This window comes from Carlito syrichta, unplaced genomic scaffold, assembly GCF_000164805.1.
Source record: "Carlito syrichta isolate Samal-C Ts95f unplaced genomic scaffold, Tarsius_syrichta-2.0.1 Scaffold316198, whole genome shotgun sequence".
In the NCBI taxonomy this organism is placed as follows: Eukaryota; Metazoa; Chordata; class Mammalia; order Primates; family Tarsiidae; genus Carlito; species Carlito syrichta.
Window position 1 is genome coordinate 332,823 of NW_007260294.1, and position 26,745 is coordinate 359,567.

General features: G+C 42.6%; 1 protein-coding gene across 1 annotated transcript in view; it reads right to left on the reverse strand.

Annotated features, from left to right (window-relative positions):
• LOC103276439 (cyclin-dependent kinase 6) overlaps positions 1-26,745 on the reverse strand; it is a 185,554-nt gene that overhangs the window by 44,572 nt on the left and 114,237 nt on the right. The window contains exons 6-7 of the mRNA XM_021706895.1: positions 7,166-7,216; positions 3,738-3,873 (exon numbers count right to left, since the gene is read on the reverse strand). Coding sequence (XP_021562570.1) covers positions 3,738-3,873; positions 7,166-7,216 — 187 coding nt within the window. The remainder of the gene's footprint in view (positions 1-3,737; positions 3,874-7,165; positions 7,217-26,745) is intronic.

Genomic DNA, 26,745 nt, shown 5'->3' on the forward strand with positions numbered 1-26,745 from the left:
ACAAACACACAGAACAACAAAAAAACAAAAAGGAAAGAGGAATTCCAATCCAGGAAGTAAAGGCTTTCTCTCTATTTTTTTTTAACCTATTTGAGGTATACTCCCTAAGTCTATAGCAGGTAATAAAAAGCTTATAAGGTATCTTCCAAAAGAAATAATAACACATGATGTTACACAGAAGGTTAAGATAGACTTACAACAAGCAAATTCAGCTTTTTGAAGACTAAATAGAATGCATGTTTTAAAAAGCAGGTCTCTTAAAAGACATAATTTTTTTTCCTTTATGCTTCATGTATAAAACTTCATCTTTACTGCTAGCAAATCTACTGCTTTTGGCCAGAAAAGAAATGCTGAGGACACAGGCTCAACTTTCTGATGGAGAAGACCAAGCAGGTGAGTCACTTCAGTGAACAAACACCTGTTATTTATCCATCACCTTGAGTCTTTGAAATTGGGTTATTCTTGCTGTTTATAAAAAGTAACACTTGAGGAGATCACAGACACACACTCTGTCTCTCTCTCTCTGTCTCTGTCTCTCTCTCACACACACACACACACACACACACACACACACATACAGAGTCGCACGCACTCAAGTACCAGGCAGGCCAGGCAGCTGCAGAGACTATCGCACCTCAGCTGTGTCTGGCCACCCACTCCACACTGGCAGCATTCAAGGTCAGAAGAATGAAATGGCAGCACAATTGGTCAGCAGCTTCTCTTCTGGAAGTTTTCCAGATTCTTGACACAAACAGACAAACAGACAAACATAAAGCTGCAATCACTCTTGCATTGATTTCGGAATAGTAAACTAGGCGGCCTCCTTGGACGCACAGAGCCCACGAGAGGATGCAGCTGGAAGGCATCCAGATGTGGTGGTCCTCAGCAGCTCTGCAGGCTTGCCTAGGGACCCATCAACCAGCAAGGGCATCCCTGGAGGGCCAGCTCGAGGCAGTGGCTGAGGCCTCAGGCTGTGTTCAGCTCTGAGGTGCTCTGGCCAGGCGGCAAGCGGGCGTCCGAGCTCTCCTTGCCCCTCTCTAGGTCCTGGAAGTACGGGTGAGACAGGGCACTGTAGGCGGATATTCTCTTGGCTGGATTAAATGTCAAGCACTTCTGCAAAAAAGAAAAAAAGTGCGGTTGATATGAAACATGTCAAGTAAATAACGTACATGCACGGTCACTCCTCTGTTCACCATCTTGTATTAAGTGTATCTGTGGTGAAAATTAATATTTACTTAGAGGGATGTGAAGTAACATGCAGACAGCACTCATCTTGTGTGTCCTGGTGTGTAAACCGCCCCTCCCTCCAGGAGACAGCACCTGTGGTGCCTGTGCTCGCCCAGAATTTCTCTCAAGGACACCCAGGTCTCTTAAAGAGCACTGTGACCTTTGCCATGTGCATGTAGTTTTATTTAGATGGCGATTCTTGCAGTGCTAGCAAACTCAGTGCTGCAGTCACAGACTTCACCGACCTCTCACCCTGTCCTGTGGCTGCCCCACCCAGAGTAGGGAGTCAGTCCTTCCTCCCAGGTCACACGGAGATGCCAGGGCTAATGGTAGCCCTACCAAGAATCCATGCGCTTCCTGTCAGTAACTCTGTTCCAGGCTGACAGCTCAGGAGCAGGGAGTCTAGGGTGAGTGAGCGGGTCCCTGCACATCCAGAGCTTCTGGCCCTCGCTGAGTGGTCAAGGCAGTGGCTGGGCTGAGGCCAACACAACAAGGAGGGAAGGAAATCGCAGCAGCAGAAGGAAATCTCTGCAGCAGCAGCAGCAGCCTGTGGTCTGAGATGAGTTGTTGCTGCTAAGTTAGGCAGAGCCTCAGATGTCACTCAGGGAGCCATGCTCCGCTCATGCGCTTCCTGCTGGCAGGAACTGACAAATGACAGTGAGACCTGGTCCAGAAGCTTAGCTAGCTGGGTGCCTCCAGCCCTTCTCCCGGCGGGGAAGCATCCAGGGCATGCGCTGGGTGTGCAGACAGTCTGTGGCTTCAGCCCTCTATGCCACCTACAGACCAGGTCCCCTGGCATGCAGTCCCCATGCCCCAAGAGGGGGTCCCGTGCACAATCCTCGGCAGCTTCTGATTGGGGGGCAGGGACCCTCTAGTGTTCTGTTGAAAACTACTGACCTAGAAAGACAAGCACAAAGTTCTACACTGACTTCAGGTGAATTCTTGGGACACTGAAACCTTACTTGTCCTAAGCCCCCTGTCAGGCTATGGGGTCAGCTTCCCAGTGGGTCCTCTGGATATCAAATGCCAAGGGGCAAGTGAGGAAAGAGCTGTCTGTGAATGGTCCCACTGTCTCTAAGAGCAACAGACATCCCTGGAGAAGACTTGTAAAGGGCTGAATTCCCAAGGACAGGAAAGCAGGGGCAACATTCCTGAACCCGAGTTCTTTCTTCCCAGAGTCCGAGAAGGAGAAAATCAGGTAGTGGTGTTAGAAAAGGAAGCTGCCAACTTAACCCCCAGGACACAGGAAAGAAGAGCTAAGTGCTGTGTGGACATGTCTCTAGGGGTGCTGTTGGTGGAGCCTCTGGGAGGCCTCAGACTGGATGAGGATAGGACTCCTGCCACATGGGTGGGTGTGGGGTGTGAGCGAGGCTCCTGCAGAAGCCTCAGTATAGTCTACCCTGCGGAAATACTGTTTAAAAGGTTGTTTGAGTTCTACTGTTGCTCTACTTCAGGAACAAGGGGGCTGGCATGATAATTATCTTAAAAACCATGTGTAACATCGTTTCTGCAAGGACATTTAATTTGATTGCCAAATAACCGACTTACAAAATGAGCTTTTGGAATCACACCTTAGTTAAGAGTTGAATATTGGGGCAGACTGTATTATTTCTAGCACACATTCCCTTTCTTCTCTTGGGAGTGCTCTTTCCTCCATGAAGTTGGCCTGCAGCATGAAACTTGCTTTGGCCAATGGAACAAAGTGGGTGCAAGTGGCGGGTGCGTCTCCCAAGCCCAGGCCTTCAGGGCACTGCATGCCTCTGCTTGCCTTTCTGCAGCACCCACCTACCATAGGAAAAACACGCCCCAGGGAGCCAGTTGTTTCTCGGTCTGGGCCCTGCATTAGACACTAGAGAAGACTTGCACTGACCCAGCCTGTCAACTCAGGAGGTAAAGGACACACTCACTGGGCTGCAGGGACCAGGATCAGCCTAGCAGGTAAACTCTTTACCCGTTGTTCTGGCTTCCGCGTACTGGAAATTATACACCAGGTCAAGTGTGATGAGCCTGTCTCGAAGAGAGCACAGAAGTCCCTTTTCCCAGTGAGGTGCTTCATACATGCACAGCATACCCAATACTTAGTAAATATATAGCTCCTTTGGAAAAACATCTTCCCAAAGTTATGACCACTTAAGAAAAGGCACATGGAAATGACATGCAAGTGCTTAAAGCAGCATGAAACGAGCATGAAACTGTAAACAAGGAGACATCATATTTACTTCTAAAGAAACATATGCTCAAGAGAATGAGATGCTTTAAGGCTGCACTGAAACAAACATTCAAAGATAGAAGAGTTGGAGTGTGGATCAGAAAGACAATCCAGAATCAAGAGCCACCAGCTGCTCAGTGTGGCAATGAAAGCCCTGGAGACCCGCAACTCTGGCCCTGGTGGCCATGGCACGTGATGCCTGCAGCAGTTGCTGACGTGGAACCTGTGCCCACAACCCAGGCTGGACAGGACCGTCTTTTACCCACACGTGGCAGACCAGCTCTGTACCACAAGATCTTACCAGAAGTAGGTCTTTGCCTAGTTCATCAATGTCTGTCACAAACTTCTCGATCGGCTGGGCAGATTTTGAATGAAAAGCCTGCCTGGGAAGGGCAACGTCTCTAGGCCAGTCCTCTTCTCCTGGAAGTCCAATCACGCTGCAAAAGAGCCACATGTGGGCATGGGCATTAGCTGCCATGCAGAAGCTGCTTGCTCACAAAATTCTCGAGAAAGGCAAGGAAAATTCTAGAGAAAGGAAAAGGAGACGGGCAGGGTCTCCCTCAGCAGGACGGTGATCACGGGGCAGAGGTGATCTCACAGAAAAACTAAAATTCACTGGGAGGGGAGGAAGGAAGAGATGACGTAGAAATGGAAAATATACTAGTAGGTGGTAAGCCCTGACTTCCTGAAAAAGTAGGACCTGTTTCATTCAGAGGACACCCACACGGGCATGTCCATTTCCTTATGCCTGAGTGCATTCCATGTTCTGACTAAACATCCTGGCATTGAAATGCTTTTGTGGTGCCCATCCAATATGGTCTATTACCACATAAATTTGGTTGCATTTTCAGTTAAAGAGCAATTCCCCAAACAGTGATTGCATGTATTACAATCAAACAGAAAAATGAGGCTTGGTATGCATGTCCTATTTTGTGCAAACACTATTTTATAAGGGAAGTCTATGGTGTTCCAAAGTGAAAAAACAATACATCAAGAGAGTATCATTTATGTTTCCCCTGAAAACCATTCCGGGAAAAAATAAAGGTTGGAAGAACATCAAGTGATAAAAAGCATAGCCTCTGGAAATACGGCAGTCTTGGGTTCAAATTCCGCACCTGCCATTTATTGGCAGGTAAGGACAAATTACTTAACATCTATGACCCTCAGTGTGTTTATGTAAAAGATAAAGGTAATTTACAGTTGTAATGAGGACCAGTTATAACTTATATAAATGCGTATAGCCTACAGTGTCTGACATGCAGGATGCCATATCAATACATTATCCATTATTATGACAATAAAAAATACTGTTGTTTTTAATCCAAGAAGCATAGGAAACACGTAACTACCACATTTAAAATGTGAACTGCTTGTAACCTATTTATGTGCAACTTAAAGTTCTTTGAAAATATTAATGGATCAATGGACCTAAAAAATTTATTCGTTACATAGGTATTATTTATATACAGGTAGAATGAAGATTTGAACAAGGGAACTCAGAGGATGCAGCAACTTGTTTCTCACCCAGACTCTGGAAAATGGATCTAAAAAAACACAGTGTAACAGCCAGGACACATAGCTATTCAAACACCAGGCTCAATTACTGGAACCACAGCTAGAAACGGGGCCAGCCTGCACAAGGTCTTCCCTTGGCCTGCTGGCTGGGACTAATGCCCAGGAGGGCATGGCAGCAAATGTCCTGGATCTGCAGGGCTTTGCTCCCCTTCCCTCAGCAGGACAGAGCCCGGGCCACACCCTTTGGCTGGGAAGAGAGATACATTTGTCATCCCTGCCCCTGCCCTGCCCCGGGTGTCTGGCAAGACACTGCAGTCCTACTATGTTGGGCATCCAGAGAGCTGCTTCCTAGAGGCAGACAAAAACAGATTCATGGAGACGTTCACTACAGCCCAAAACAGAAGAGATAACTTGAGCAACACACAAATCTGCTTAGGAGCTAGGTCTACAAGAGGAGTAAAAAGAAGAAAACAAAAACCTCACTATCAAGTATGAAAGGCAATGCATGTGTATGTTTTTGGAGAGAATGGGGTGGGGCAGACGAAGAAAAGAAGACTGTCTATTAGAGACTTTTGAGAATTTTCTTTCATTTGTTTTTAGCTTTCAGCCCTTTTTATTTCAATATTATTGCTTATCATCACCAGTCACCTTAAAATTGATGATAACACCTCTTGGAAATCATTTAAAATATTTTTATTTGCAGCTTTGCATATGCCTATGCTGAGTCAAGTCTTGCAAGGATGATCAACTGAACCGCCAAAAGCCTTCAGAGACACACATACCAGTGGATATACATTTATATGTGTAGTTCTGAGTGTGTCGTCTCTTCTGATTCCTGAGACATTAGGCCAGGCGCATCATTCCCATTTTATAGATGGGAAAACCAAGAATGAAGAGTAAAATGAACTGCCAAAGTCTGTGAACAGTGAGTTCAGTCAGAGTCCAGGGTGAACCCAGTTCTCCTTATTCCAAATCCAATGTTTTATTTCCACTTAACTATGATAGTGCTCTTAAAAATGCTCTGAAATGTCATAGGCTAAAACCATTGTTTCACTTTCAAAATACTTTGAAAGTTTACATCTTCTTAAACCCAGAAATGTTTTTCCCTTTAAGGTATGTGAATAAGACTTTCCTTAAAAAAATTCATTTCATGTCCAGTATCAACTTTTACAGCTCACGTATGAGTATTGTGAAATTCTGACATCCATCACAAAGTGCTTGCATCTAATTGCACTATTTGGGCAGCTGAATATAAGTCTTAAAAGTTGACATTTATACTGGAAAGACTGGCAGGGTACAATCTATAAATGGCAGGGAAGGTGGAAACAGAAATAATTTTCCAAGTACTTGAACAGTAACGCTAGGGTGCAGCATTGTCCCTTTTCTCTGGCAAGGTAGTGTGTTCAGAGGAAAGGGCCTAACTTCAGGAAACAACGCCGGAGACCATGAAGTAAAATCTAAAGGCACGAAATACATGGTAGAAATATGGATGCATACATCTTCACATGCACAAACATGCAGATGTGCAGGGGCTGTATAAGTTACCTCATAGCTATGGAGTATGCAAGCCAGAGTCTCATGTCTCAGGTGAAGTTAAAACAGGAGAAAGCTTAAATAATTAGTGAAAAATTGTAATAACAACAATAGCTAACATTATAAAAGCACCTACTGTGTGTCAGGCATACGCCCTTCACAGGGTGTTTCCAATGACTTTCTCGAAGTTGCATACTTAGAACTACGAGAACCTGTGATCTCATTTCCTACTTTGGTGTCCCAAAGAAAAGGGGCATGTGTAGCACACTATCCTTGGCTCAGGAAAGCCGAGCCAAGCCATGCAGAACCAACCTGGGTGACCAAGACTGCTTGGTGGGGATAAGGACTGTCACTAGGCCACAAGTGCCCGCCTCTGAGTGGGCGCACGTGGAATGACCACAAGCAGACGGCGTATCTGAGCTAGGAGCTGGAGTTCAGCCAAGTGAAGAGCCACACAACAACACACAAGTTTCCTGAGCAGAGCGGCTGGGCCACAGGTCAGGAAGGGTGCTGTGTGAAACAGTACTTCTACCACACCTCCACTCGCCACACAAATACAACACTGTCTGCAGCAGCAGCGGGGCAAGAAAGACAAGAGATAAACACATGTGAACACAGAGGAATGTCACCGTGAACGTTTCGATGCTGTGGACACTGACAGAAAATTACAGTTTTACTTACTCCAAGATTTTTCCTAGTTGATCGACATCTGAGCTTCCACGAAAAAGAGGCCTGAAAGAATAAAGATACATCTTAAACAAGGCATTTTCTCAGATTCCACGGCAATCATACTTGTTATTATCATCGTTTAACAGGCAACAAAATATGCTTTATGAGGGGGGAAGAAGTAAAGAACCGAGAAGTCCTTCCTTGGTAAGTCAAGATTTCCGCATTTCTCATACAGGTAAGGGCCTGCCATGACACCTGGGGGCATGGACTTCCCTGTTTTACAATCACTGTAACAACAGCTCTATCAAATGCAGGGTCAGGTTTCAAGTTTGACTTAACCTTGTGTTCAGTCTCAAGTCACGGGTGCACAGCATTCTCTGAAACGCTCTCTGGGACATCCTTCTCTGAGACCCTGCCATACAGCTCTGCTGTCTGAGCACTTTCTCGGGAGTCCTGAATGCTGCAGCAAGCCACCTCTGAGTTTGTTTTTCTGATTCAATCACTTTCCTTGCTCCCAATACTACACAGCTAACCAATACCAGTTCTGAAATTAACTCTGGGCTTCAGAGGCAACTGTGTCTTTTTTCCGAACAACACACTGCCTTCCTTGAGTACACTGAATATTTAACTGATGATTGAATAAGCTCATTTTGTGAAATGTCTAGCCTTTCCCCACATAGAAAAGGAGCCCCCGGAGGGAGGGGACTTCCCTAGGAATCTCCATAACCTGTGCCCTAGTGTTTTACTTAACAGGTGCACAGTGAGTATCTTATTTGATTTTGTATACACCTGTGGTCTACGTCAATGTTCCCTGTTTGCTCAACAATTGACATAAACAGGTATCTCAACGTTAATGTATGTACACAAATATCAGTAGCCTATTAACAGGAATCTTCTTTTTATATTACATATAGATTGACAGAGTCTTAAGCTTGACTTCTTAAATATTTTCTATGCACAGTAAATGAACTCACTGTATGTCATAGATGAAGAATTCTGCAAACAGTCATTTCTGTGGTAGACACCATAAAATTCCTCAACCATCCTCTCTTTTCATGTTATTCCTGAAAATAATTACTTCCAAATGCAGTGGAAAATAATTTACTTATGGCAGCATTATGGGCCGAGTTGTGTTCCCCCAAATTCTTATGCTGAAGCTCGACTCCCAGTGTTTCAGAATGTGACTGGATTTGGAGACATGGCCTTTACAGAAGTGATTAAAATAAGACCTTCAGAGTGCGTCAATCCTACCTGACTGGTGTCCTTATGAGAAGAGGCCATGTGGTCACACAAAGAGACTTGAGGGTGCACATGCACACAGAGAAAGGACGCGTGAGGAACAAAGAGGAGGCCAACCAAGAGAGGAGGCCGCAGAGGAAATTGCTTTCCTGCTGACACCTTGATCCTGGATTTCCGGTCCCAGAACTGTGAGCAGTACATTTTTGTTGTGTAAGCCACCCAGGCTGGCATGTTGCTGTGGCGGCCTTAGTAAACAAATACAGGCAACTTGCACATCACCAATATAGCCAAAGTCACAAAGAATCACCCAGTTGGGTTCTAAAAGACATCTAGTCAGGCTTTAGAGGACAGCACGGTGAGAAGTGAAAGTTTTTTCTAAAACTTTCCAAAAAAGGCAAAAAAGAAATCTTAACAGCTGTAATTCACCAAGCATGAATGTTGAATTTGGCATTATGCCAAGTGCCCCAAACATGATCGCATGTTATTCTCACAAAAACTCCAGGAGAGACATGCCCTATTTTCAGATGAGGAAACTGAGTATTGGAGATGTTACGTGACTTAACTAAGCACACAATATTTTTTCCTCCTTTTTTTTTTTTTGGTTAACATGTTGATCTTTCAGGATGCTTTTGGACTGGGCATATTTGGGGATGGACTATGCTGGGAGTGCCATTTCTCCCTTTAGGACCTTAGGAAAGTCTCTTAATTTCTTTGAATCTTAGCTGTGTCACTCGCAAAATGGAGATAGTGACACACCTTCTAAGATCAACTAAGTGAGGTTGTGAATATATCATCTACTAGAATGCCCAGCTTATAGCGGACCTAGATTAATTGGTAACTACACAGACACCCACATACAAATACACACAGTGGGACACCTCTCATCTTCCTGACTAGTAATATTATCACAAACAGTAATGTAAAGTACCTCACATGGTGACCAAGAAAGGAAGGAACCATTTGTCACCATGTGGTGACCTCCCAAGTCATATTTAAGACTAACAGTCTTTCCTGCAAGGTCATTATATATTCCCCACCCATTATATGTCTTGCAACTTTGTCAAGAAAAGTATTTTCTGAAGGATGAATGCCAAATTTTCCAATAAGGATTAATAATTCTGAATTGGCAATATCATTTCCTCTTCTGTATGTTTTCCAAAAACAAACCCAAAAACCCCCCATTCACCATGTATTAAAGTCTGTTAGTGAGGTGACTTTTCTCAGGTCAAATTACAGAGGGGACCAAATCTCAGATTAGATGCCTTTTTAAACAAATAACTCAGAGAACACACACACACACACACACACACACACACACACACGTATATATAATTCACAATCTCAATGACAGTGGAAAATAGCATTTAGAAGCAGGGTATGCTTTCCAGCAGATGACAAGCACATACTAACGCGTCTGTTAGAAAGGAAATGGTCCATACACAATGGAAGAGGAAAGATTTTGTTTAGGTACAATTCTTTCATTGTGCTAAAAAGACAAGGAAGTTATGGATCATCCTACAGAACACCTTAGTGACCTGCACTTGATCTGCAGCTGCAGCCATGCTTTCACCACTGTCATTTTTCTGGATTAGTAGAGGAGACTTCCATGTTCATAGAGTGACCTTTCGAAAAACATTGCCCAGGGGAATATCTACTATTTTATACTCACTCTCATGGTCCATTCTAGAGTTGTTATTGGTTAAGTTAAGAGTTAACTTATCACCTTACAATTAACATCTATTCAAATCACCACATTAAGCAAAATGTCAATTAACTGACTTACTGAGTAACCACTAATTGAGTGATCACCCATTAAGCACACAGGGTTGCAATCAGTGCTGGGAGACACACACACACACACACACACACACACACACACACACACACACACACTCTCTCTTTCTCTCTCTCATATAAAATATGTGATATTTAAATTTATATAATATGTGGTCTTTACATATATGTAACATACACACATATAAGTAGTATTTAACTTATATTATAAACCTTATACAACAAATTTGTTAAAATATAAATTTGTACATATTTATAAACTTTACCATACACTCAACCATAGTGATCCTTGTCCCTACAGGAGACAAGATATACAAATGCAGGATCATTAAATGGAAATGCATCTCATTTCTCTGGTGGAAGACAATGATGACTTCCTCCTTACTAGAAGGTTAGAAGGTGGCCTGATTAACCTTCTTTTACTGAGAGAAGCCAGGTAACTTATCGAGAAGCACAGGTGAGTTACGTGGCAATGCTGGCCTGATGGACTTCAATGAACAGCAGAACAGAAGCCATGTTTTAGGAAGGTCCATCTGGCAGGGGTTTGCTGAGTTGATTATGGGGTAGAGATGGAGCCAGAGAGGACAGCTGGGAAGGCAGAGACCAGGGAGATGACAAGAGCCTGGACTAGGGGGACAAGGAGATAGGAAAGGTAGAGACACTTACTTACAGGAGACGTCCAGAGCCTGGTGCAAGTGGAGCATGACTTGGAAGAAGAGGAGGAGATTGGAAGATAATTATTTTAGTTTTAGACATGCTCCTTTATGATAACATCATGTAAAATACTTTACTGAAATTTGACAATAAATAATATGCAAACAGGGAAGTCAGGCATATCCAGTTATGCACCCCAGAGCACTGAAAACATGGATGTCCACATAAAAGCCTGTGCACGCACATTCACAGCATTATTCATGATAGCCAAGGAATGGCAACAACACAGATGTCACCAGTGGATACACAGAATGGGATGCAGCCATCAAATGAGGTATCATTCAATCACTAAAAGGACTAGGTGCTATCACAGCATGGAAGGCCCTTGAAACCATTATGCTCAGTAAAGGAGCCAGTCACAAAAGCCCACAGTACATGACTCCATTTACAGAGATCACGCAAATTTAGAGTCAGAAGGTAGACTAGTGACTACCTAGGAGTATGGGGGAAGTAACTGCACAGTAGACGGAATGTCTGTGCCCTTGAAAAATTTCTCAGCTGAAGTCCTAACCCCCAAGATGATGGCTTTAGGAGGTGGGATCCCTGGGCTGTGATCAGTTCATGAATGGGATTGGTGCCTCACAAGAGAGACCCAGAGGGCACCCCTGCCCCTTTTGCCATGTGAAGACTGAGCAGGAGATAGCCATCCATCTATGTATGAGGGGATGGACCCACCAGATACCGACTGAGCTTGGACTTCCAGCCTCCTGAGCTCTGAAGAGTACATTCTGTTGTTTATAAGCCACCCTGTTCATAGTGTTTTGTGATAGCAGCCTGAGTTGACTAAGACAGACTGCTAATGGGTGTAGGGTTTCTTTTTGGGGTGATGAAATGTTCTAAAATGGATTGTAATATATCTGTGGATATATTAAATTAAAAAACCACTGAATTGTACTATTTATGTTGGTGAATGATATGGCATGTGAATTATATCTCAATAAAGCTGTTAGAAGATAGTTAAGAAATTATACCACCAAGCAAACAATATAGATTTAGAATAAAAAAATTGCTAAGAAAACTCCTTAGGCCTAATAAATGAAAGGCTTGAGTACATTACATGGTATTTTTGTGTGTGTGTGTAAGTCAAGGTGTCTCTGTGTCACCCAGGCTGAAGTACAGTGGTATGATCACGGCTCAACACACCCTTGACCTCCTGGGCTTACTCCTTCTGCCTCAGCCTCCTGAGAAGGGATTATAGGTGTGTGCCACCACACTTGGCTGATTTTTAAATTTTTTGTAGAGACAAGGTTTGGATATGTTGTCCAGGATGGTCTTGAACACCTGGGCTCGCATCATTCTCCTTCCTAGCCCTCCCAAAGTGTTGGGATTATAGGCACGAGTCACTGCTACTGTGTCTGGCTAGTACACAGTATTAAAGCACTGGGAAAAATGTTTACTTTAAACGAACATTCAATCAAGTACCCATCTGGAGATGTGAGTGCTATAAAATTCTGAATAATCTATGATTATGATTTAGAACTTCCCAAACACCCGATTAGGATGAAATAAAACACCAAAAATGTCTATATGAGAAAAAGGCATTCTTACAAAACTATTATCTTCTGCTATACTCTGGATGGCGAGCTGATGAGTGGCTTGTTTTCTGCACTTTTCCACTTTTCTTCACTCAGCATTTTATGAGCATGAGTTATTTTTAAAACCAGAAGGAACCCCAGCAGCACTGCCACCCGTCATGGGTGAGTGCAGTCTGTCTCCCTCACCTCTCCCTTCCTGTTCCTCTTAACACACTTCTATTACCTGGTCACCTGGTGGCTGCTGCACCCACAATGGAAGCTCTCTGAGGACAGGGCCGGCCCTCACGTGCTGCTTTGTCCCAAGCACTTAATTTACTGCCAGCCTGGCCATCCCTGGCGCTCCATGGCTGCCTAATACAGTTGAGTGGGTCATGTTTCTGCCTTCTTTCCTTCAGTTTCGGTCCCTCCCGTCTTCAAATTCACTTCCTTGGTTTGCCTCTGTGTAATTCAAGTGCAGGATGTGTCTGCAGAGCTATATGCACATGGATAGTTGTAGACACACAGAGACACACGTGGGTTGGATTTACACTGTTTATCTGTTTACACTTTAACCAGCCTGTGGCACCAGATGGTTATCTGACTGCAAATGCTGGGTATTCATGCACTGGGGCATGCTGATGACTTACTCTCTTATACCCCGAAAGTTGCTGAAACCACCCAGAAGCAACAAGAGGTGTGCAGGACAGGAGATATGCCTTCCGCAGCTTGCTGTGCCCCAGTGTGCAGTCAGAGAGGGCTCCTTGGAAGAGACAGTTGTGCTGAGAAAGAGCGTAGCCAGCTCCAAACAAAGAGTGGAGAACTGAAGAGGCCATGGATGGGGGAGACCCTTGAAGAAACTGGTCCAGAAAGGGAGGCTGGCTGCTGGGAAAGAGCATGGAAGAAAAAAGAGTCCGAGTAAGAAAAAGGGAAGCTATGGCAGAAAGAAGGCTCCAAGGCGAAGTCCCACTACTGAGAGAGAGAGAGAGAGAGAGAGAGAGAGAGAGAGAGAGCAGAAAAGCCTCTGCCAGGGTGGTGTGGGCAGGCAAGAAGGCTGTGTCTCCAGCACCAGGCAGGAGTGTGCTGGTGCCTCAGCCCACAGGGGCACGAGGAGCTAGTAATTTCCTTAAAAATGCATAGCTGAATAATTTTCCTTTTTACCAGATGTGAATAATTTACTTCTCCGGAGGGCTCATACTTACTGGACTATGAGTAACTTCCTCTGGAGAGAGAGAAACCCCACCATTTTCAATTCAAATCTGAGAATTAAAATTAAACCAGAGCTCACCAAACCACCCGAGATTTCTGACACATTACGGAACTCACAAATTAATCTACTTACTGAGTCAACTTGATATATGACTAACAGAAGACTAAGTGTAGCTGAGACAAAACAGTCATCGCCAACCACACTGGATGATGAACCGAGCATCTCCTCCTTGTCAGAAATCATTATTTCTCTTTAAATACTTATCTGACTAAAGAATGGGATCTCTGTCCTGGTGTTGCCCTTTCCTGTCTAAGTTGGCTTGGGCTTCAACAACAAAGCCCTACAAACTGGATGGCTCAAACAACAGACATTTGTCTTCTGCTGGTTCTGGAAGCTGGGAAACTGGGATCAGGGTGTCAGCATAACAGCTCAACAATGGTGTGTGCTAACTCAACGAGTGTGTGCTAACTCAACACTCCAGAGTTCTGGTGAGAGCCTCCTCCTGGCTTGCTGATGGTCTCCTTTGCGCTCACATAGCTGAAGAGCAAGCACAAGCTCTCTGATGTCACTTCTGAAAAGGGTCACAATCCCAACACAGAAGCCCCACCCTCATGGCCTCACTGAGACCTGTCTCCAAAAGGCCCCTCTCCCGGTGCCATCACATTGGAAGTTAGGGCTTTCATGTGTGAATTTCAGGGAGACACAGACGTTCATCAGACACTTCCTTCCTCACATTACTGAACACAATAAACCTTCCATACCTTTAAAATTGGGAGGCTGGGCTAACGTGTCTTGTCTCCTGTGTTTAGGATCAAAGTGTTTATTTAATATACTTTCTGATTATTTTCTCTTGCCATATTACATGTTTGCTCCTCTCCCAAAGCTTCCCAATCCCTTGCTCTCCAATCACACTGTTCAGGGGAAAAATGATCATGGATCTAGCACTTTCTAATGGTTCCTAACAATACTGCATTTCAGTTCTCACTCTAACCCAGAAGTTAGATGACATGTAAGTACAAAGTGAGTTTGCAACTGAAAGAAAGCTTTAGATACAGGAAAATATATCTGAGTCAAATCCAGGAAGCGATGACTTGCAACCGTAAGCACTGATGTTTTATTACCAGGACACTGGAGGTATGTCAAGGATGGTCCCCCAAGGAATCGTCCATCACCATGGCTTCTGCCATAGACAGCTCAGGCTTAACACCCTGGGGAATGCTGTCTTCTGTCTCATCATAGGGCCACAGAGTTGGATGGCCCTCCTCCTCCTGTGCAATTCCTGCTCAAATACACTATTTTAAGTTGGGTTTGGTACTGAAAAATGTGAATGACAGCATGCTGGAAGGCCATTTGGGGTGAGGGTGACAGTATCAGAGATAACCAGGGACACCTGGCAAAGTCAGTGCCACAGATTAATTAGTCAGGTTTTGCTCATGAGCTGGGCTCAGGGCTCACCCACAACCTTCACCCTGAGGAGAACGGTGAACTACAGTCAACGCTCAACCAAACCACTACCTTACCACACCACCATGAGCTATTCTGATCCATAACTCCCAGTCTTGTTTCGCACTGAGACTTCCTGGGAGAGGAGGGACAGTTTTGTTTTGTTTTTTTTTGTTGTTTTTTTTTTTGAGTTGGAGTCTCAGTCTGTCGCCCAGACTGGAGTGCAGTGGCCACTCCCGGCCACCGCAGCCTCGACCTGCTGGGCTCTGGCGATCCTTCCGCCTCAGCCTTCCGAGTAGCCGGAATTACAGGCATGTGCTACCACGCCCGGTTGATTTTTTCTATTTATTGTAGAGATGAGGTCTCGCTGTCCAGGCGGGTCTCGAACCCGTGGGCTCAGGCAATCCACTCACCTCAGCCTCCCAAATGCGCGTGATTACAGGCTGAGCCACCGAGCCCGGCTGGAGGGACAGTTTTGACAGAGAGTTCATCACAGGTGGGAACTTCAGCCTCCTGTTCTTCAGCACCAGCCATAAGGGTAGGGGAGGGCCCAGGAACAGGTGACCAGTCAGCCATGGCTTCCTATGACTGTCCTGGTTTTAGCACTGAAAATCCTGTGTCCTGGGAAACCTCTCAGTTCCAGGCAACCTGGGATGGTTAGTCACACTATTCAGAAAACTTAAGGAAGAGGTTGTAGAAGAGGGAATTTAAAAAAAAGTAGAGTTTTTTGTTATTTCAGTGGGGTGTGCTGTTCAAAAAAAAATTGCAGTGGCTCAAACCTGTAATCCCAGCACTTTGGGAGGCCAAGGTGAGTGAACTGCCTGAGTTCGCAGGTTCGAGAACAGCCTGGGCAACTTGGCGAGACTTCATCTCTACAATAAATAAAAAAGTTAATCGGGCGTGGTAGCGTATACCTGTAGTTCTGGCTACTTGAAAGGCTGAGGTGGAAAGATCGCCTGAGCCCAGAAGGTTAACGTTGTGGTGGCTGTGAGTGTGCCAGTGCACTCCAGCCTGGGTAACGGAGTGAGACTCTAACTCAAACAAACAAACAAACAAACAAAAAAACCCAAAAAACACATGAGCATCTCTCAAGACAATAAGAATCAAAGTGGTCCAGACAGACAGGTTTCCTTCTCTTTTTTCCTAATAACTCACTGCTGCTATGTAGTAACAAGGGACTAAACCAGGGGGAGTTCCCTTGTCACACCACAATTCAAGATGTCACTTCTCTCTTTCAGCAAATAACCTCGTAAAACTGGATGCATCTTGCCTCTCTTGCAGGCAGTGTGGTCCACATGGTTCAAGTCACAGAGTGAAGGACCGGTTCTAGAAGTAGCCACCAGAGGGCCACCGGGTGAGGTTATCTACACATAGAGGAGTATAAGGAGAATTCATCTTGTCCAATTTGACTGATGGGTAGAGACAGGCTGTAAGCTAGGTTAAGAATGATTCTGAAGTGTTCCCTAAGTGTAACACTAAGACTAATCAGGAACACACACCACTGAAAACACTAGCAAAGTGAGTCAAGCGTTCTCTCTCTGATAGCAAGATACAAGGAACAAAAGTTAGAAAATATAAAAGTAAGTCCATCTAATAGAGATATATTTTAATAGCAAATACTACATGCATTATGGTAACCAAAATGTGGCTTTCAAAACCACTTCTTACTGAATCTCTGAATTCACTGGTTGTGCCTTTGTCTTTTTTGCCAAAGGGAGTCTTATGGGCTCTGTTGTGGGTGTGTCTGAATAAATAACTATGACTCTCTCTATGCTCATGTACACAGTCTTTCTCTTGCACAAACTCTAATACACCAGTTCCCTGTCAGTAAAACGATATTTTTCCAAGATTTAAGGCTTTAATATTGACTTTTGGGAAAAATAATCACTAGATATTTTTCTGCAATAAAAGTGTCTGTTGGCTGAAGTGGCTTTTTTTTTTTTTTAAAGAAGCTTTGCTCAAAATGGGATCAAAAGTGTCACTCATAGCGTACTATAAATGATCTAAAAATATCCTCAAATTGGATTCCATCATTGGTTAAAAATACTCCACAAAGCACAAAACAGATTTTCTCATTTCTCCTTTTAAAAAATTATAATCTGCTTAGCATATAAACATGGGCCCTGGCCCTTAGCTGTCAGTGATGTCTCCACGTCTCTAGTATTGAGAAACTGATAAACAAAGGTTAGCATTCATTATATCAGGATAAAATTGTATTGACCCAAGAGCCGGCTTGATTTTTTAAAAGGCTTATTTACTTAATTTATATTTTAATGATGGATGGGTATTTTAAGAAACAAATTGTTTTGCTGACTATAAATATAAATGCATTGTAGAAAGTCTGAAAAATGAAGAGCAGACAGAAAGAAATTCTGCAGTATCTTGACTCTTTCACGGATACATGGACATCATTCTTCTTTTTCAAGTAAGCTGAGACAGTTCCGCACCCGGAGTGGGCTCTGGGTGCTGGCTGTGTAGTCCTTGGTTCTGAATAGCCACAATAGTTGTGACAAAGCTAAGGCTGGCCACAACTCCAGACTTCAAAGAAGGGAACTCCTCAGAAAGTCGCCTACACACACCCTCCCCTCTCTCTTGGAGGCTATGTCTTAGGACAGGGAGCAATAGTGACCTTTTCCTTTTGTCTTTATGAATGGTAACAACAAACTGATATCCTGCAGGAATATAATATTCCCATCCAGCATGCGTTGGGTAGAGTCCAATAATGTGTGATAATAAGTCAACAATTTAGTACAGGAAACAAAGCCCATGGCATTCCTCGGAAATTTCACAGACAATCTAGACAGGACAGAACCATCTGAACGGGATTTTTTCAGGAATATGTGAGGAATGCAGTTTTTCATGGTGGACACATCGGGTTTGTGACAGATGCAAATTCAGATATGAATAAAACACAAATTACTCAGGCGCCCGCCCTGTGCTTCCATGGACCTTGTTTCTCCATGGGTCAAACAAAAGGAAAACTGGTGTTTGACAACTATGGTGACTCATCAGAGGAAGTGCTTACCACATGGATGTGCTTGCTGAAATCAAGCTGGTTAACAAAGCCAGCCTCTCTTCTCCCTGGGGGCTGGCGGGGGTTTCATTTTAGGAAATGGAAGTGTCAATGTGGACAAACTGTCCTGAAGTATTTATAGCATAATGTGCAGTTTCCTTAAACTGCCTCTGAACAAAGAGCATGTGAATGGAAAATAAGATCTGAATCTCCTTCACTCTCATGGCATCTGGACTGCACTCTGTTTACAGAGCCCAGTTAGCAGTGCAGCGTGTGCATGGTGGGATGGGCAGTGTGTAGTTGTGCTTGAGTGTGCTAGTGGCTTCCAGTTAATTTTGAAAGCTCTTTATTCATTAAGGACATTCTACTCATTTTCCCAAGATTATCCTGTGCTGCTAAATTCTGTGGTGCTTTTAATTTTTGGATGAACAGGTTTTCAAATTTTATATCGTAAAATATCAATATCGGTTTGTGACTTTTTAATGCTTTAAAAATCGATGTCCATTCTAGGGTCTCAAATAGTACCTATAGTTTATTCTCTTATGATTTCATTTTTAACATTTAACTCTTTCAGCTACCTGTCATTTGTTTTATGGTAAGGAATAGAATCTAATTAGATTGCCAGCTCCCCTCAACAAATAGACCACTCTATTCTCCTCTGTTAAACATGCCATCCTGCCCCTCCAATTTGTGATTTATAATACATTGCATTACTTCCTAAATTGGCATCTCGAGTCTGGCTCTCTGTTCTATCCTAGCAATGCCTATCACTTCTGCTGGTGCCATATTGTTTTTATTATCATAGTTGCATAATACATTTTATTGCTTGGTAGTAAAAGCTTCCCTTCATAACTCTTTTTTAAAAAACAAAACATTCTTAGCTGTTTTCACCAATTTAACCCTTCCAAATGCATTTCAGAAAAATCTCACTGGGATTCTGACTGGAGTTGCATAAACCTATATATTAATTTGGAAAGATTTTATATCCCTGCAATTACTCCATCTTTGTTTTCAGGAAAATGCAGTGTCTTTCTCATATTCAAATATTCTCCAGGTCTGTGTAAGTGTTTTAAGTCTCTCCAGCAAGTGTTGTGGTTTTTTGCTTCAGGTCTCACACATCTGTGTACATGAGTCTCATTTCTTATTTTTAATATTCTTTTTTGAGCCAGAATCTCATTATGTTACCCAGATTGGAATGCAGTGGCACACTCACAGCCATCACAGCCTCAACCTGCTGGGCTCAGGCGATCATTCCACTTCAGTCTTCCAAGTGGCTGGAATCATAGGTGTCTGCCACCATGCCTGGCTAATTTTTTGATTTATTACAGAGATGAGGTCCAGCCATATTGTTTAGACTGGTCTCCAACCCCTGGGCTCAGGCAATCCTCTGACTGTCCTTGGTCGTGATCCCAACTGGTCTTTTGAATCATGGTGATCTGAGATGTGAAATGTGGAAGAAGCAAAAGGCAAAGACGCCCAAGTGGAGGATGAGGCAGAGTCTGTTTCATATTCAGAGTGAGAAGATTCTGATTCTCCTAGGAGGGCTACAGAGGGTAAAAAGCATGTAATCAAAAGCACCAAGAATCAGTAAAACAGAGAAACATGGGCTGGTTAGATCTTGGAGGAATGACTCACTGCACCGCATCACTTTGGAAAACCACCTACTAAGCACTGTTCAGCAGCTAAGGCATTATTTTTGGTGCACAATTTATTGCTCCATACTCTTGGGGGAAAAAAGATGAATCCTAGTCCCCTACAACACATAAAAATGGTCATCTGGCAGACCAACACATCAGGTACCAATGATATTCTGGAATGGGACAGGGCTGTGTCCTCTCGGAGACAGCTGAGTTAGGCCCAGGCACTCCCCATGGTTAAAGGGAAGGGGCCTAGGCCAGGAAGTGGATGCCCGGGCTCCCAGGGCTGGCTCTGACTGACTAGCAGAGCCTGAGTGCAGGCAGGCCTCGTGGCCTCTGCTCATTTGCCAAAAACCAGGTATCACAGTTTCTGTCTGACTCTGTTTCACGGATAAAAGTAATAAAAAGAAAGAAAAATAACTCATGCGAATGAGGCAGTCAGAATTGCTGAGAAGTAAAGTCAGCTGCTCAGTAAAAGCAATGCTAGCAGTTGAGAAGAAACCAGATGACTTCTTGCTCGTCCCAAAGTTACTCATTTTTACTTAACACTGTGTGACCTTCTTCCCTGCTCCGTGGTTTCTTTTCCTTGTTTGATTATGATGAAATGTGCAAGGAAACTTCAATGTTGATGTTCTGGTCCTATGCATTAATAAATTACTGTCAGAATATACATTGCCTTGAAACAGTGAGTTTGGGCATTTTTATTCATCATTCTTTACCACTGGTTATATTTCTGTAAATTTCTACTTCTCAATCTCCAATACTGTTACATGACTTGGCTTAACAGAATGGAATAAAAACTACAGGTAATACTCATTTTTATAACCTTTGCAAACCACTCTGAAACGTAGGTTTTACCTTCCTTTTAGTCCTAGTTGGACTAATGACTCACACGCATTTGTCACTTAGACACCGTCATGTACGTGACAAGCATGGGGGTGGGGAGAGGGGAAGACTGCAATCAACACTGTCCATCATGGTTTCTTACCAATACCATTTTATCAAATATTTATGTGCAAGCTATCACAGCACATTTAAACATATGTTATAGACCGGGAGTAGTGGCTCATGCCTATAATCCTAGCGCTTTGGAAAGCTGAGGTGGGAGGATCACGGGAGCCCAGGAGTTTGAGACCAGCCTGGGCTATAATATCAGGATCTCATCTCTACAAAAAAAAAATAAATAAATAAAACAATTAGCTGGACATGGTGATGCCTGACTATAGTCCCAGCTACTCGGTATGCTGAGGCGAAGGACTGTCTGAGCCCAGGAGGTCAAGGCTGTGATGAGCTGTGATCATGCCACTACATTCCAGCCTGGGCAACAGAGTAAGACCCTGACACACAAAAAAAGTTATAAAACATAAATTAAGGTCAACCTTTGGTCTCAGTACCAACTACTCAGCTTGTTAATAAAAGCAAATTAATTTATAAGAATGAGGAGGCTAAGGGCAGGTGATTAAATTTATGACCTGTTCACATTACATAGTCTCTGGAGAGGTTCGACTTTCAGTCTGCCATATTTCTGATTTTTACAACTATAAGAGAAGGATGTCATTGGCAAAGGTCCTTTGTCACCCATATAAATGAAAGAGCATTTGTTTCAAAAACAGTATTACAATAATAACTACATTTGGTAAAATATATATTTTAAAGACTGAAAGAATATAAAATGTTTATATGATATAAACTATGTTAATGTTATATATAAACATACCTATATAAGAGACTAAAGAAGGATATAATGAAATGCTAAGATATATGTCATCTATCTATGAGTTACAGGTAATTTTCACTTTCCTTTTTTTGATTCTCTGCATTTTCCTAAATAAAATTTCAGAAATTTTGCCAGATCACTTCATAATATGAAAATACAATAAAAACTGTTAAAAATGAAAAGCAAAAATGTAGTCATGTGCTGCTGTCTCTAAATTTATGGTTTTAGAAAAAGATAAACTTGCAGACTTAAAAAAAAGCTTTAGGAGGTATTTCTTTTAAAAAATTTTATTTTAAAGATGTAGGGTACAATTCAAGGTTAGATATACAAATAGTCATTGTACAGGTAAAGTTTGGGCCTCCCTCTGGTCCTCACTTCACCTGGTTTGAGATCAGGTACCTTATTGATAAAGGGTGCCCTCCCCTGCTCTCCCCACCCCCCTGGCAGATTACCACTACTACCAATCCCTTTCTTGTAGTATTATGGTAATTGTTCAGGGTCTGCTTATGAGTGAGAACATGTGGATTTAAAGTCTGTCATACTCAGTGATCTATCACAGAAACAAAGAACTGAGCACCACGTGTTCTCACTCATAAGGAGGAATTTCTTATATATTGTACTTAAGACTAGCCACAGGGGGGCTGTCAGGTTACATGAGGTTTCACAGAACTCTTAACAAAACCAAAAGTTTAAATGACAACTGAATGTTTTGCTCACCAGTTGCTTCTGAATTTAGAAAACAATTCAGTCACATTTTGGAATATTAAGCCAATGAACGTCTACTTCCAATATGAAGGACAATCACTTATGGGCCAGTTAGACTTCTTGAGCACTGGGAGTCTTGGCATTGAACTTGAGGGACACATTTTCCTTGAAAATGAAATGTAGGTTCTTTCAACCTGTAAAAGAACTTCTGACTAGATTAAAACCTTAAAGGAATTTTAAGGACACATATAAGAGACTTTACCCTATTACTATTATTAAGAAATTAAGTAAAGGCTAGTGCAACCTAAAAAATGTTGAGAAGATAGTTTTTTTTCAACATCCACAGCTAATAACAATAAAGCAATTTACCAAACACTCATAACAGGACAGTGGCAGCTTTACTCTGTGTTACGTAGAGGTGTTGTCTTGCTTAATTCTAACAGTACTCTGCTAGGTATATATTCATTTCAATGGGAGAAATGGAGGTCAAGTCAAGATCAAACATAAAACTGCAAAACTCTAACTTCTACTGTGCAATAGTCAGCCAACAGCATGCCAATGATATACATACAAGAGGACAATCATATTTTGGGAAAGTAGAAAAAAGATAAGCCTCAAGATAAATTTCAAAATTTGATTGCTTGATGAAGGACCTTACAAAAATGGAAAGTTTGTATTGTGTTCATTAACCTCAGCTGATTAATTAGAGCCCTTTAAAACTCAGGAAGCATTATGGGTAAAAGATTTAATATAGTACAAATAACACGGTGTAATTTGATAATATACATTGCATGCATTGCTCATAAAATGTACCTTTAGCATACAACTAATACATACTTCAGATTATCTTGGTTTTGCATGCTAAAGAAGCCTAAAAGACATTTTCATTTTCTTTATTTGCAATTTATTAATTTACTAAAATATATTAAAAAGAAACTTTTAGTATAATCTGACATTATTTTATTAGCATGAATACCATTTTTATATGAATAATTTATTTCAATTATTCATTGAACCAGGCACCTGGAAGTGGGAAGGCCTTGGTCCCAGGCAGGAGGTTGCAGGCTGACACAGAGCAGAAGAGTGACACCCCAACACTGATCTCATGTCCCACCACTGAACAGTTTCCTTGTATTACGTCTTACTGACCCACTCATCTGAGGCTGAACTTTCCTGGTACCTTTACCTGTTCATTTGGGAGTTCTGCCAGTGCCCAGAAAGAAGGATACCTCAGAAAAAGTGTGGGGTCTGCCTTGCTGAGCCCTGCTTTGTCCCTTTTCTGTAAGGCAGCAGGATACCCCCCAGGCTGGGCAGGAACCCAAGTCCTGTTCTACCACTGATGGCTGTGATCTGTGTGGGCAACACTAACTCAGAGTCTCCGTCTCTTCAGTCAACTCCATGGCAGGTTTCTTGAATGCCTTGAAGGAACATCACTTACTTATTAAATTATAATACAAATGTCTGCCAATGAAATACAACTTCCTTACACCAGTGCTTGAAGATGAAGATGTCTTTTGATCCCCAGAGTTAACCAAACATTAGATGCCAATGACATGCAGGAAATTAACTTTTGCTTTTCAAGCAGAACTACCATATTTCATCAAATCTAAGATGCCACCAATTGACTGCAATTCACATCCTGATTTTAGCAATCCAACGTGAAAAAAAAGTACATCTTAGAAACATTATCATATGGTAGAATATTGGTAAAATAGCTCTTTTCTTGTTGTGAAGTGGTAAAATGCTTCAGGTATACTGTATTCAAGACCCTGGAACTTACACCTTCTGTTTCTTTATGGATCCATCTAATATTTTGGTTCAATGAATACAGATTTACTGAAAACTGTTCTCCTTAAACTAGTAGAAAACATCTTGGAGCTCTGGTGAGTACACATGGAAACCTGCCTGTCTAAAATTCTTGAAATAAACAACAGGAGACAGACTCTTTACCAAGCCCTTCTCAGTTACAACATTTCTTGATAACTGATAAATGGTACCAACATTATTGAACATTTGTTCTGGAAAACCCAGTAGAAAGCACTATGGGGGAGTATTTTGACATAACTTGGTGACCAGACAGGGCCCTGGTTCCTTTGCATTTTCAGCTGTCTGAAGAGCGCTTTAGAAAACTGACAGTTTCAACAAAATGCCCGCCATGCTTCCTTAAGAAAAGGTTCCTCGCTCAGCAGTGCTACCGGACAGCATGGCTTCAAGCCTTCCTGTTCTTGCTGGAAAACTGGAGTCAGTGTCAGAGGCACCACCATGCTAGCCTCATGCCTCCGGACCACATCACACTGTGCAGGCTTAAGCTGTTTTATATGACTTCCTTTGTCTCCCCCTCCTCTTCTGTAATTTTTTTTTGTTTCGTTGTTATGGGTAGTGACAGTTTCTGGTTTCGTTTACCAACGGTTTCCCTTACCACAGCCTCTGTTCCTCCCACTGGAAGCCTGGCATGATTGGAAGCTGGAAGAAAAACCACAACTGAATAGCCTGGCACTTACTCTAACAGTCATTTCCAACCACAGATTAATACGGTTACTGGATTTGACTAACGGCTCTCAATCAGCCCGACTGTCATCACTTGAGAACGTGCTAGCCAGTGAAAGCCAAAGGGGAAAACATAAGCAAACCTAAATCATGTACACATTTTTTGGTTGCTCATCTTTTGAATACAGAGGCATGCATTTCTCTACGTCTCTTCTTCCTGTGTGGGTCGGGAGGTGATAATGTAGTCTGGCTCCCACGAGCTGGCTTAATCAGTGGGTGAGGATTGCTACAGACACTGGCCAGCGCAAGAGGGTATGTTCTCAGCTGCTGGGGCTGTGTCTGTGTCCTGTGCTGCGCCCTGCCCATCTGCGGAGACCACGCTGGGTGCCGGGTTCAAGCAAATGGTGTGGTAGCCCACCTGCGAGACTGCGCTGGGTGCTGGGTTCAAGCATGTGATGTGGCAGCCTCCATGTGCAGATGGACAGAGGCCCCCTCAGAGGTTCTGTGATGGTGACAGTGGTGCTCGATGCTAGCCGGCCACAGGCAGAAACTAGACTTTTCCCTTCATCATTTACTCTGACAGTCTACCTCAGGCCCAATGCAGTGGGTGGGATTTTTCAACAGATACAAAAGAAGGATGAAATGGCATATGACAGGTTCAGCTAGAGGAAGTCTGTCTCAGCTTGGAGCTCCCCACATGAACAGAAACTCCACTTCATAGGACTGAAGGCTTTGGACAACTGTCAGTGATCCGAGCTTTTGGTCCCGACAGAATCTACCTTTCACACAAAGAGAACTTAAATGACTCTAATTTTCTGACTGACCACCATTGGATATTACTCCAGGCATTTCCCACCCATTAAATCCCAATCTTCCTTCTTAAAAATGTGTTGAACAGCATGCACTCACACATCTCTGGTGGGAAAATAAGGTGGGAGATCTTTCTGGAGGTCAGTCTGGCTCTACATATCAAAGGGCTTAGGGTTCTGAATATTCTTTATCTCAATGTTCTACTTCCAGGAATTAGTCCTAAAGGAATAACCATGAGAATGCAGAAAACCTCAATTTCAAGACAGCGCATCATAGCCTTCTTTTAAGAAGTCTTGCCAATTTAATTTTCAACCAATATTTACTACAATGCCTACTACATACCAGGGAATACTTAAATACATGTAAATAAGATCCTGATATATTTCTATATAAGAAAAGCAGATTACAAAAATGCATGATCTAATTTGATAAGAAAATTAGCGCGTTCTAATGTGTAAGAAAAACAGTTGAAAGATACCTATTAAGCCATTAATAATAGTTGTCTCAGTCACTGGTTTATGGTTTATTTTCCTTTCTTCTTTTTGTTAATTAAAAAAATAAGTTTCTTACAGAGTGCAATTTTGAGATTTGTATCAAATGTTCACTCACTGGTTTCAGCATCTACTGCTGATTTCTAACTCCATTACCCCTTCTATATTAGTTGCAATTCTACTGTAAGACAAAGCTTTCTCTTTCCTCTATTATTTATATGAACATGGACTCATGGATTCTTATTTTATTCAGTGGATTATAATCTCATTCTTGTCCAGTGGCTCCTTCAAGCTAAATTCTGTGCCTTTCTGATAGATTTTCTGCATTTTCATGGTTATTCCTTTAGGACTAATATATGCCTTTCTGATATTATTTTTTGAGCATTTTCTCACGTTCTGATACAACAAGATGCCTCAGATATCTCCTGTACTCTTGACTCACATTTTTAAAATGTTCTACAATAACCATGTATTACTTTTGTTAAACAAAAGAACATAGCACACACTGTTTAAAAAAATAATCTTACATAAAATGTAATAATCTATATGTGAGGATTAGGTAAGATTATTCTTGAAAGGCCAGACTGCTGACCCTGCATAGTTCAGACACGTTAAACAAGAGGGGCTGCTATGAACGGCCTGGGGGCAGAAGGCACACCTGTTTTCAAGCAGTGTGAGAGGCAGCTATGTCCAGTGAGGTCATTCTGTGCACAAGCCATTATCCTGTGTTTGGCTGAAGCCACGGAGCCAGCCACAGCCCCAGATACAAAAGGTGATGGGAAAAGCACACGCTGTTTAGTTAATTACTGCCTCCCGGCCAA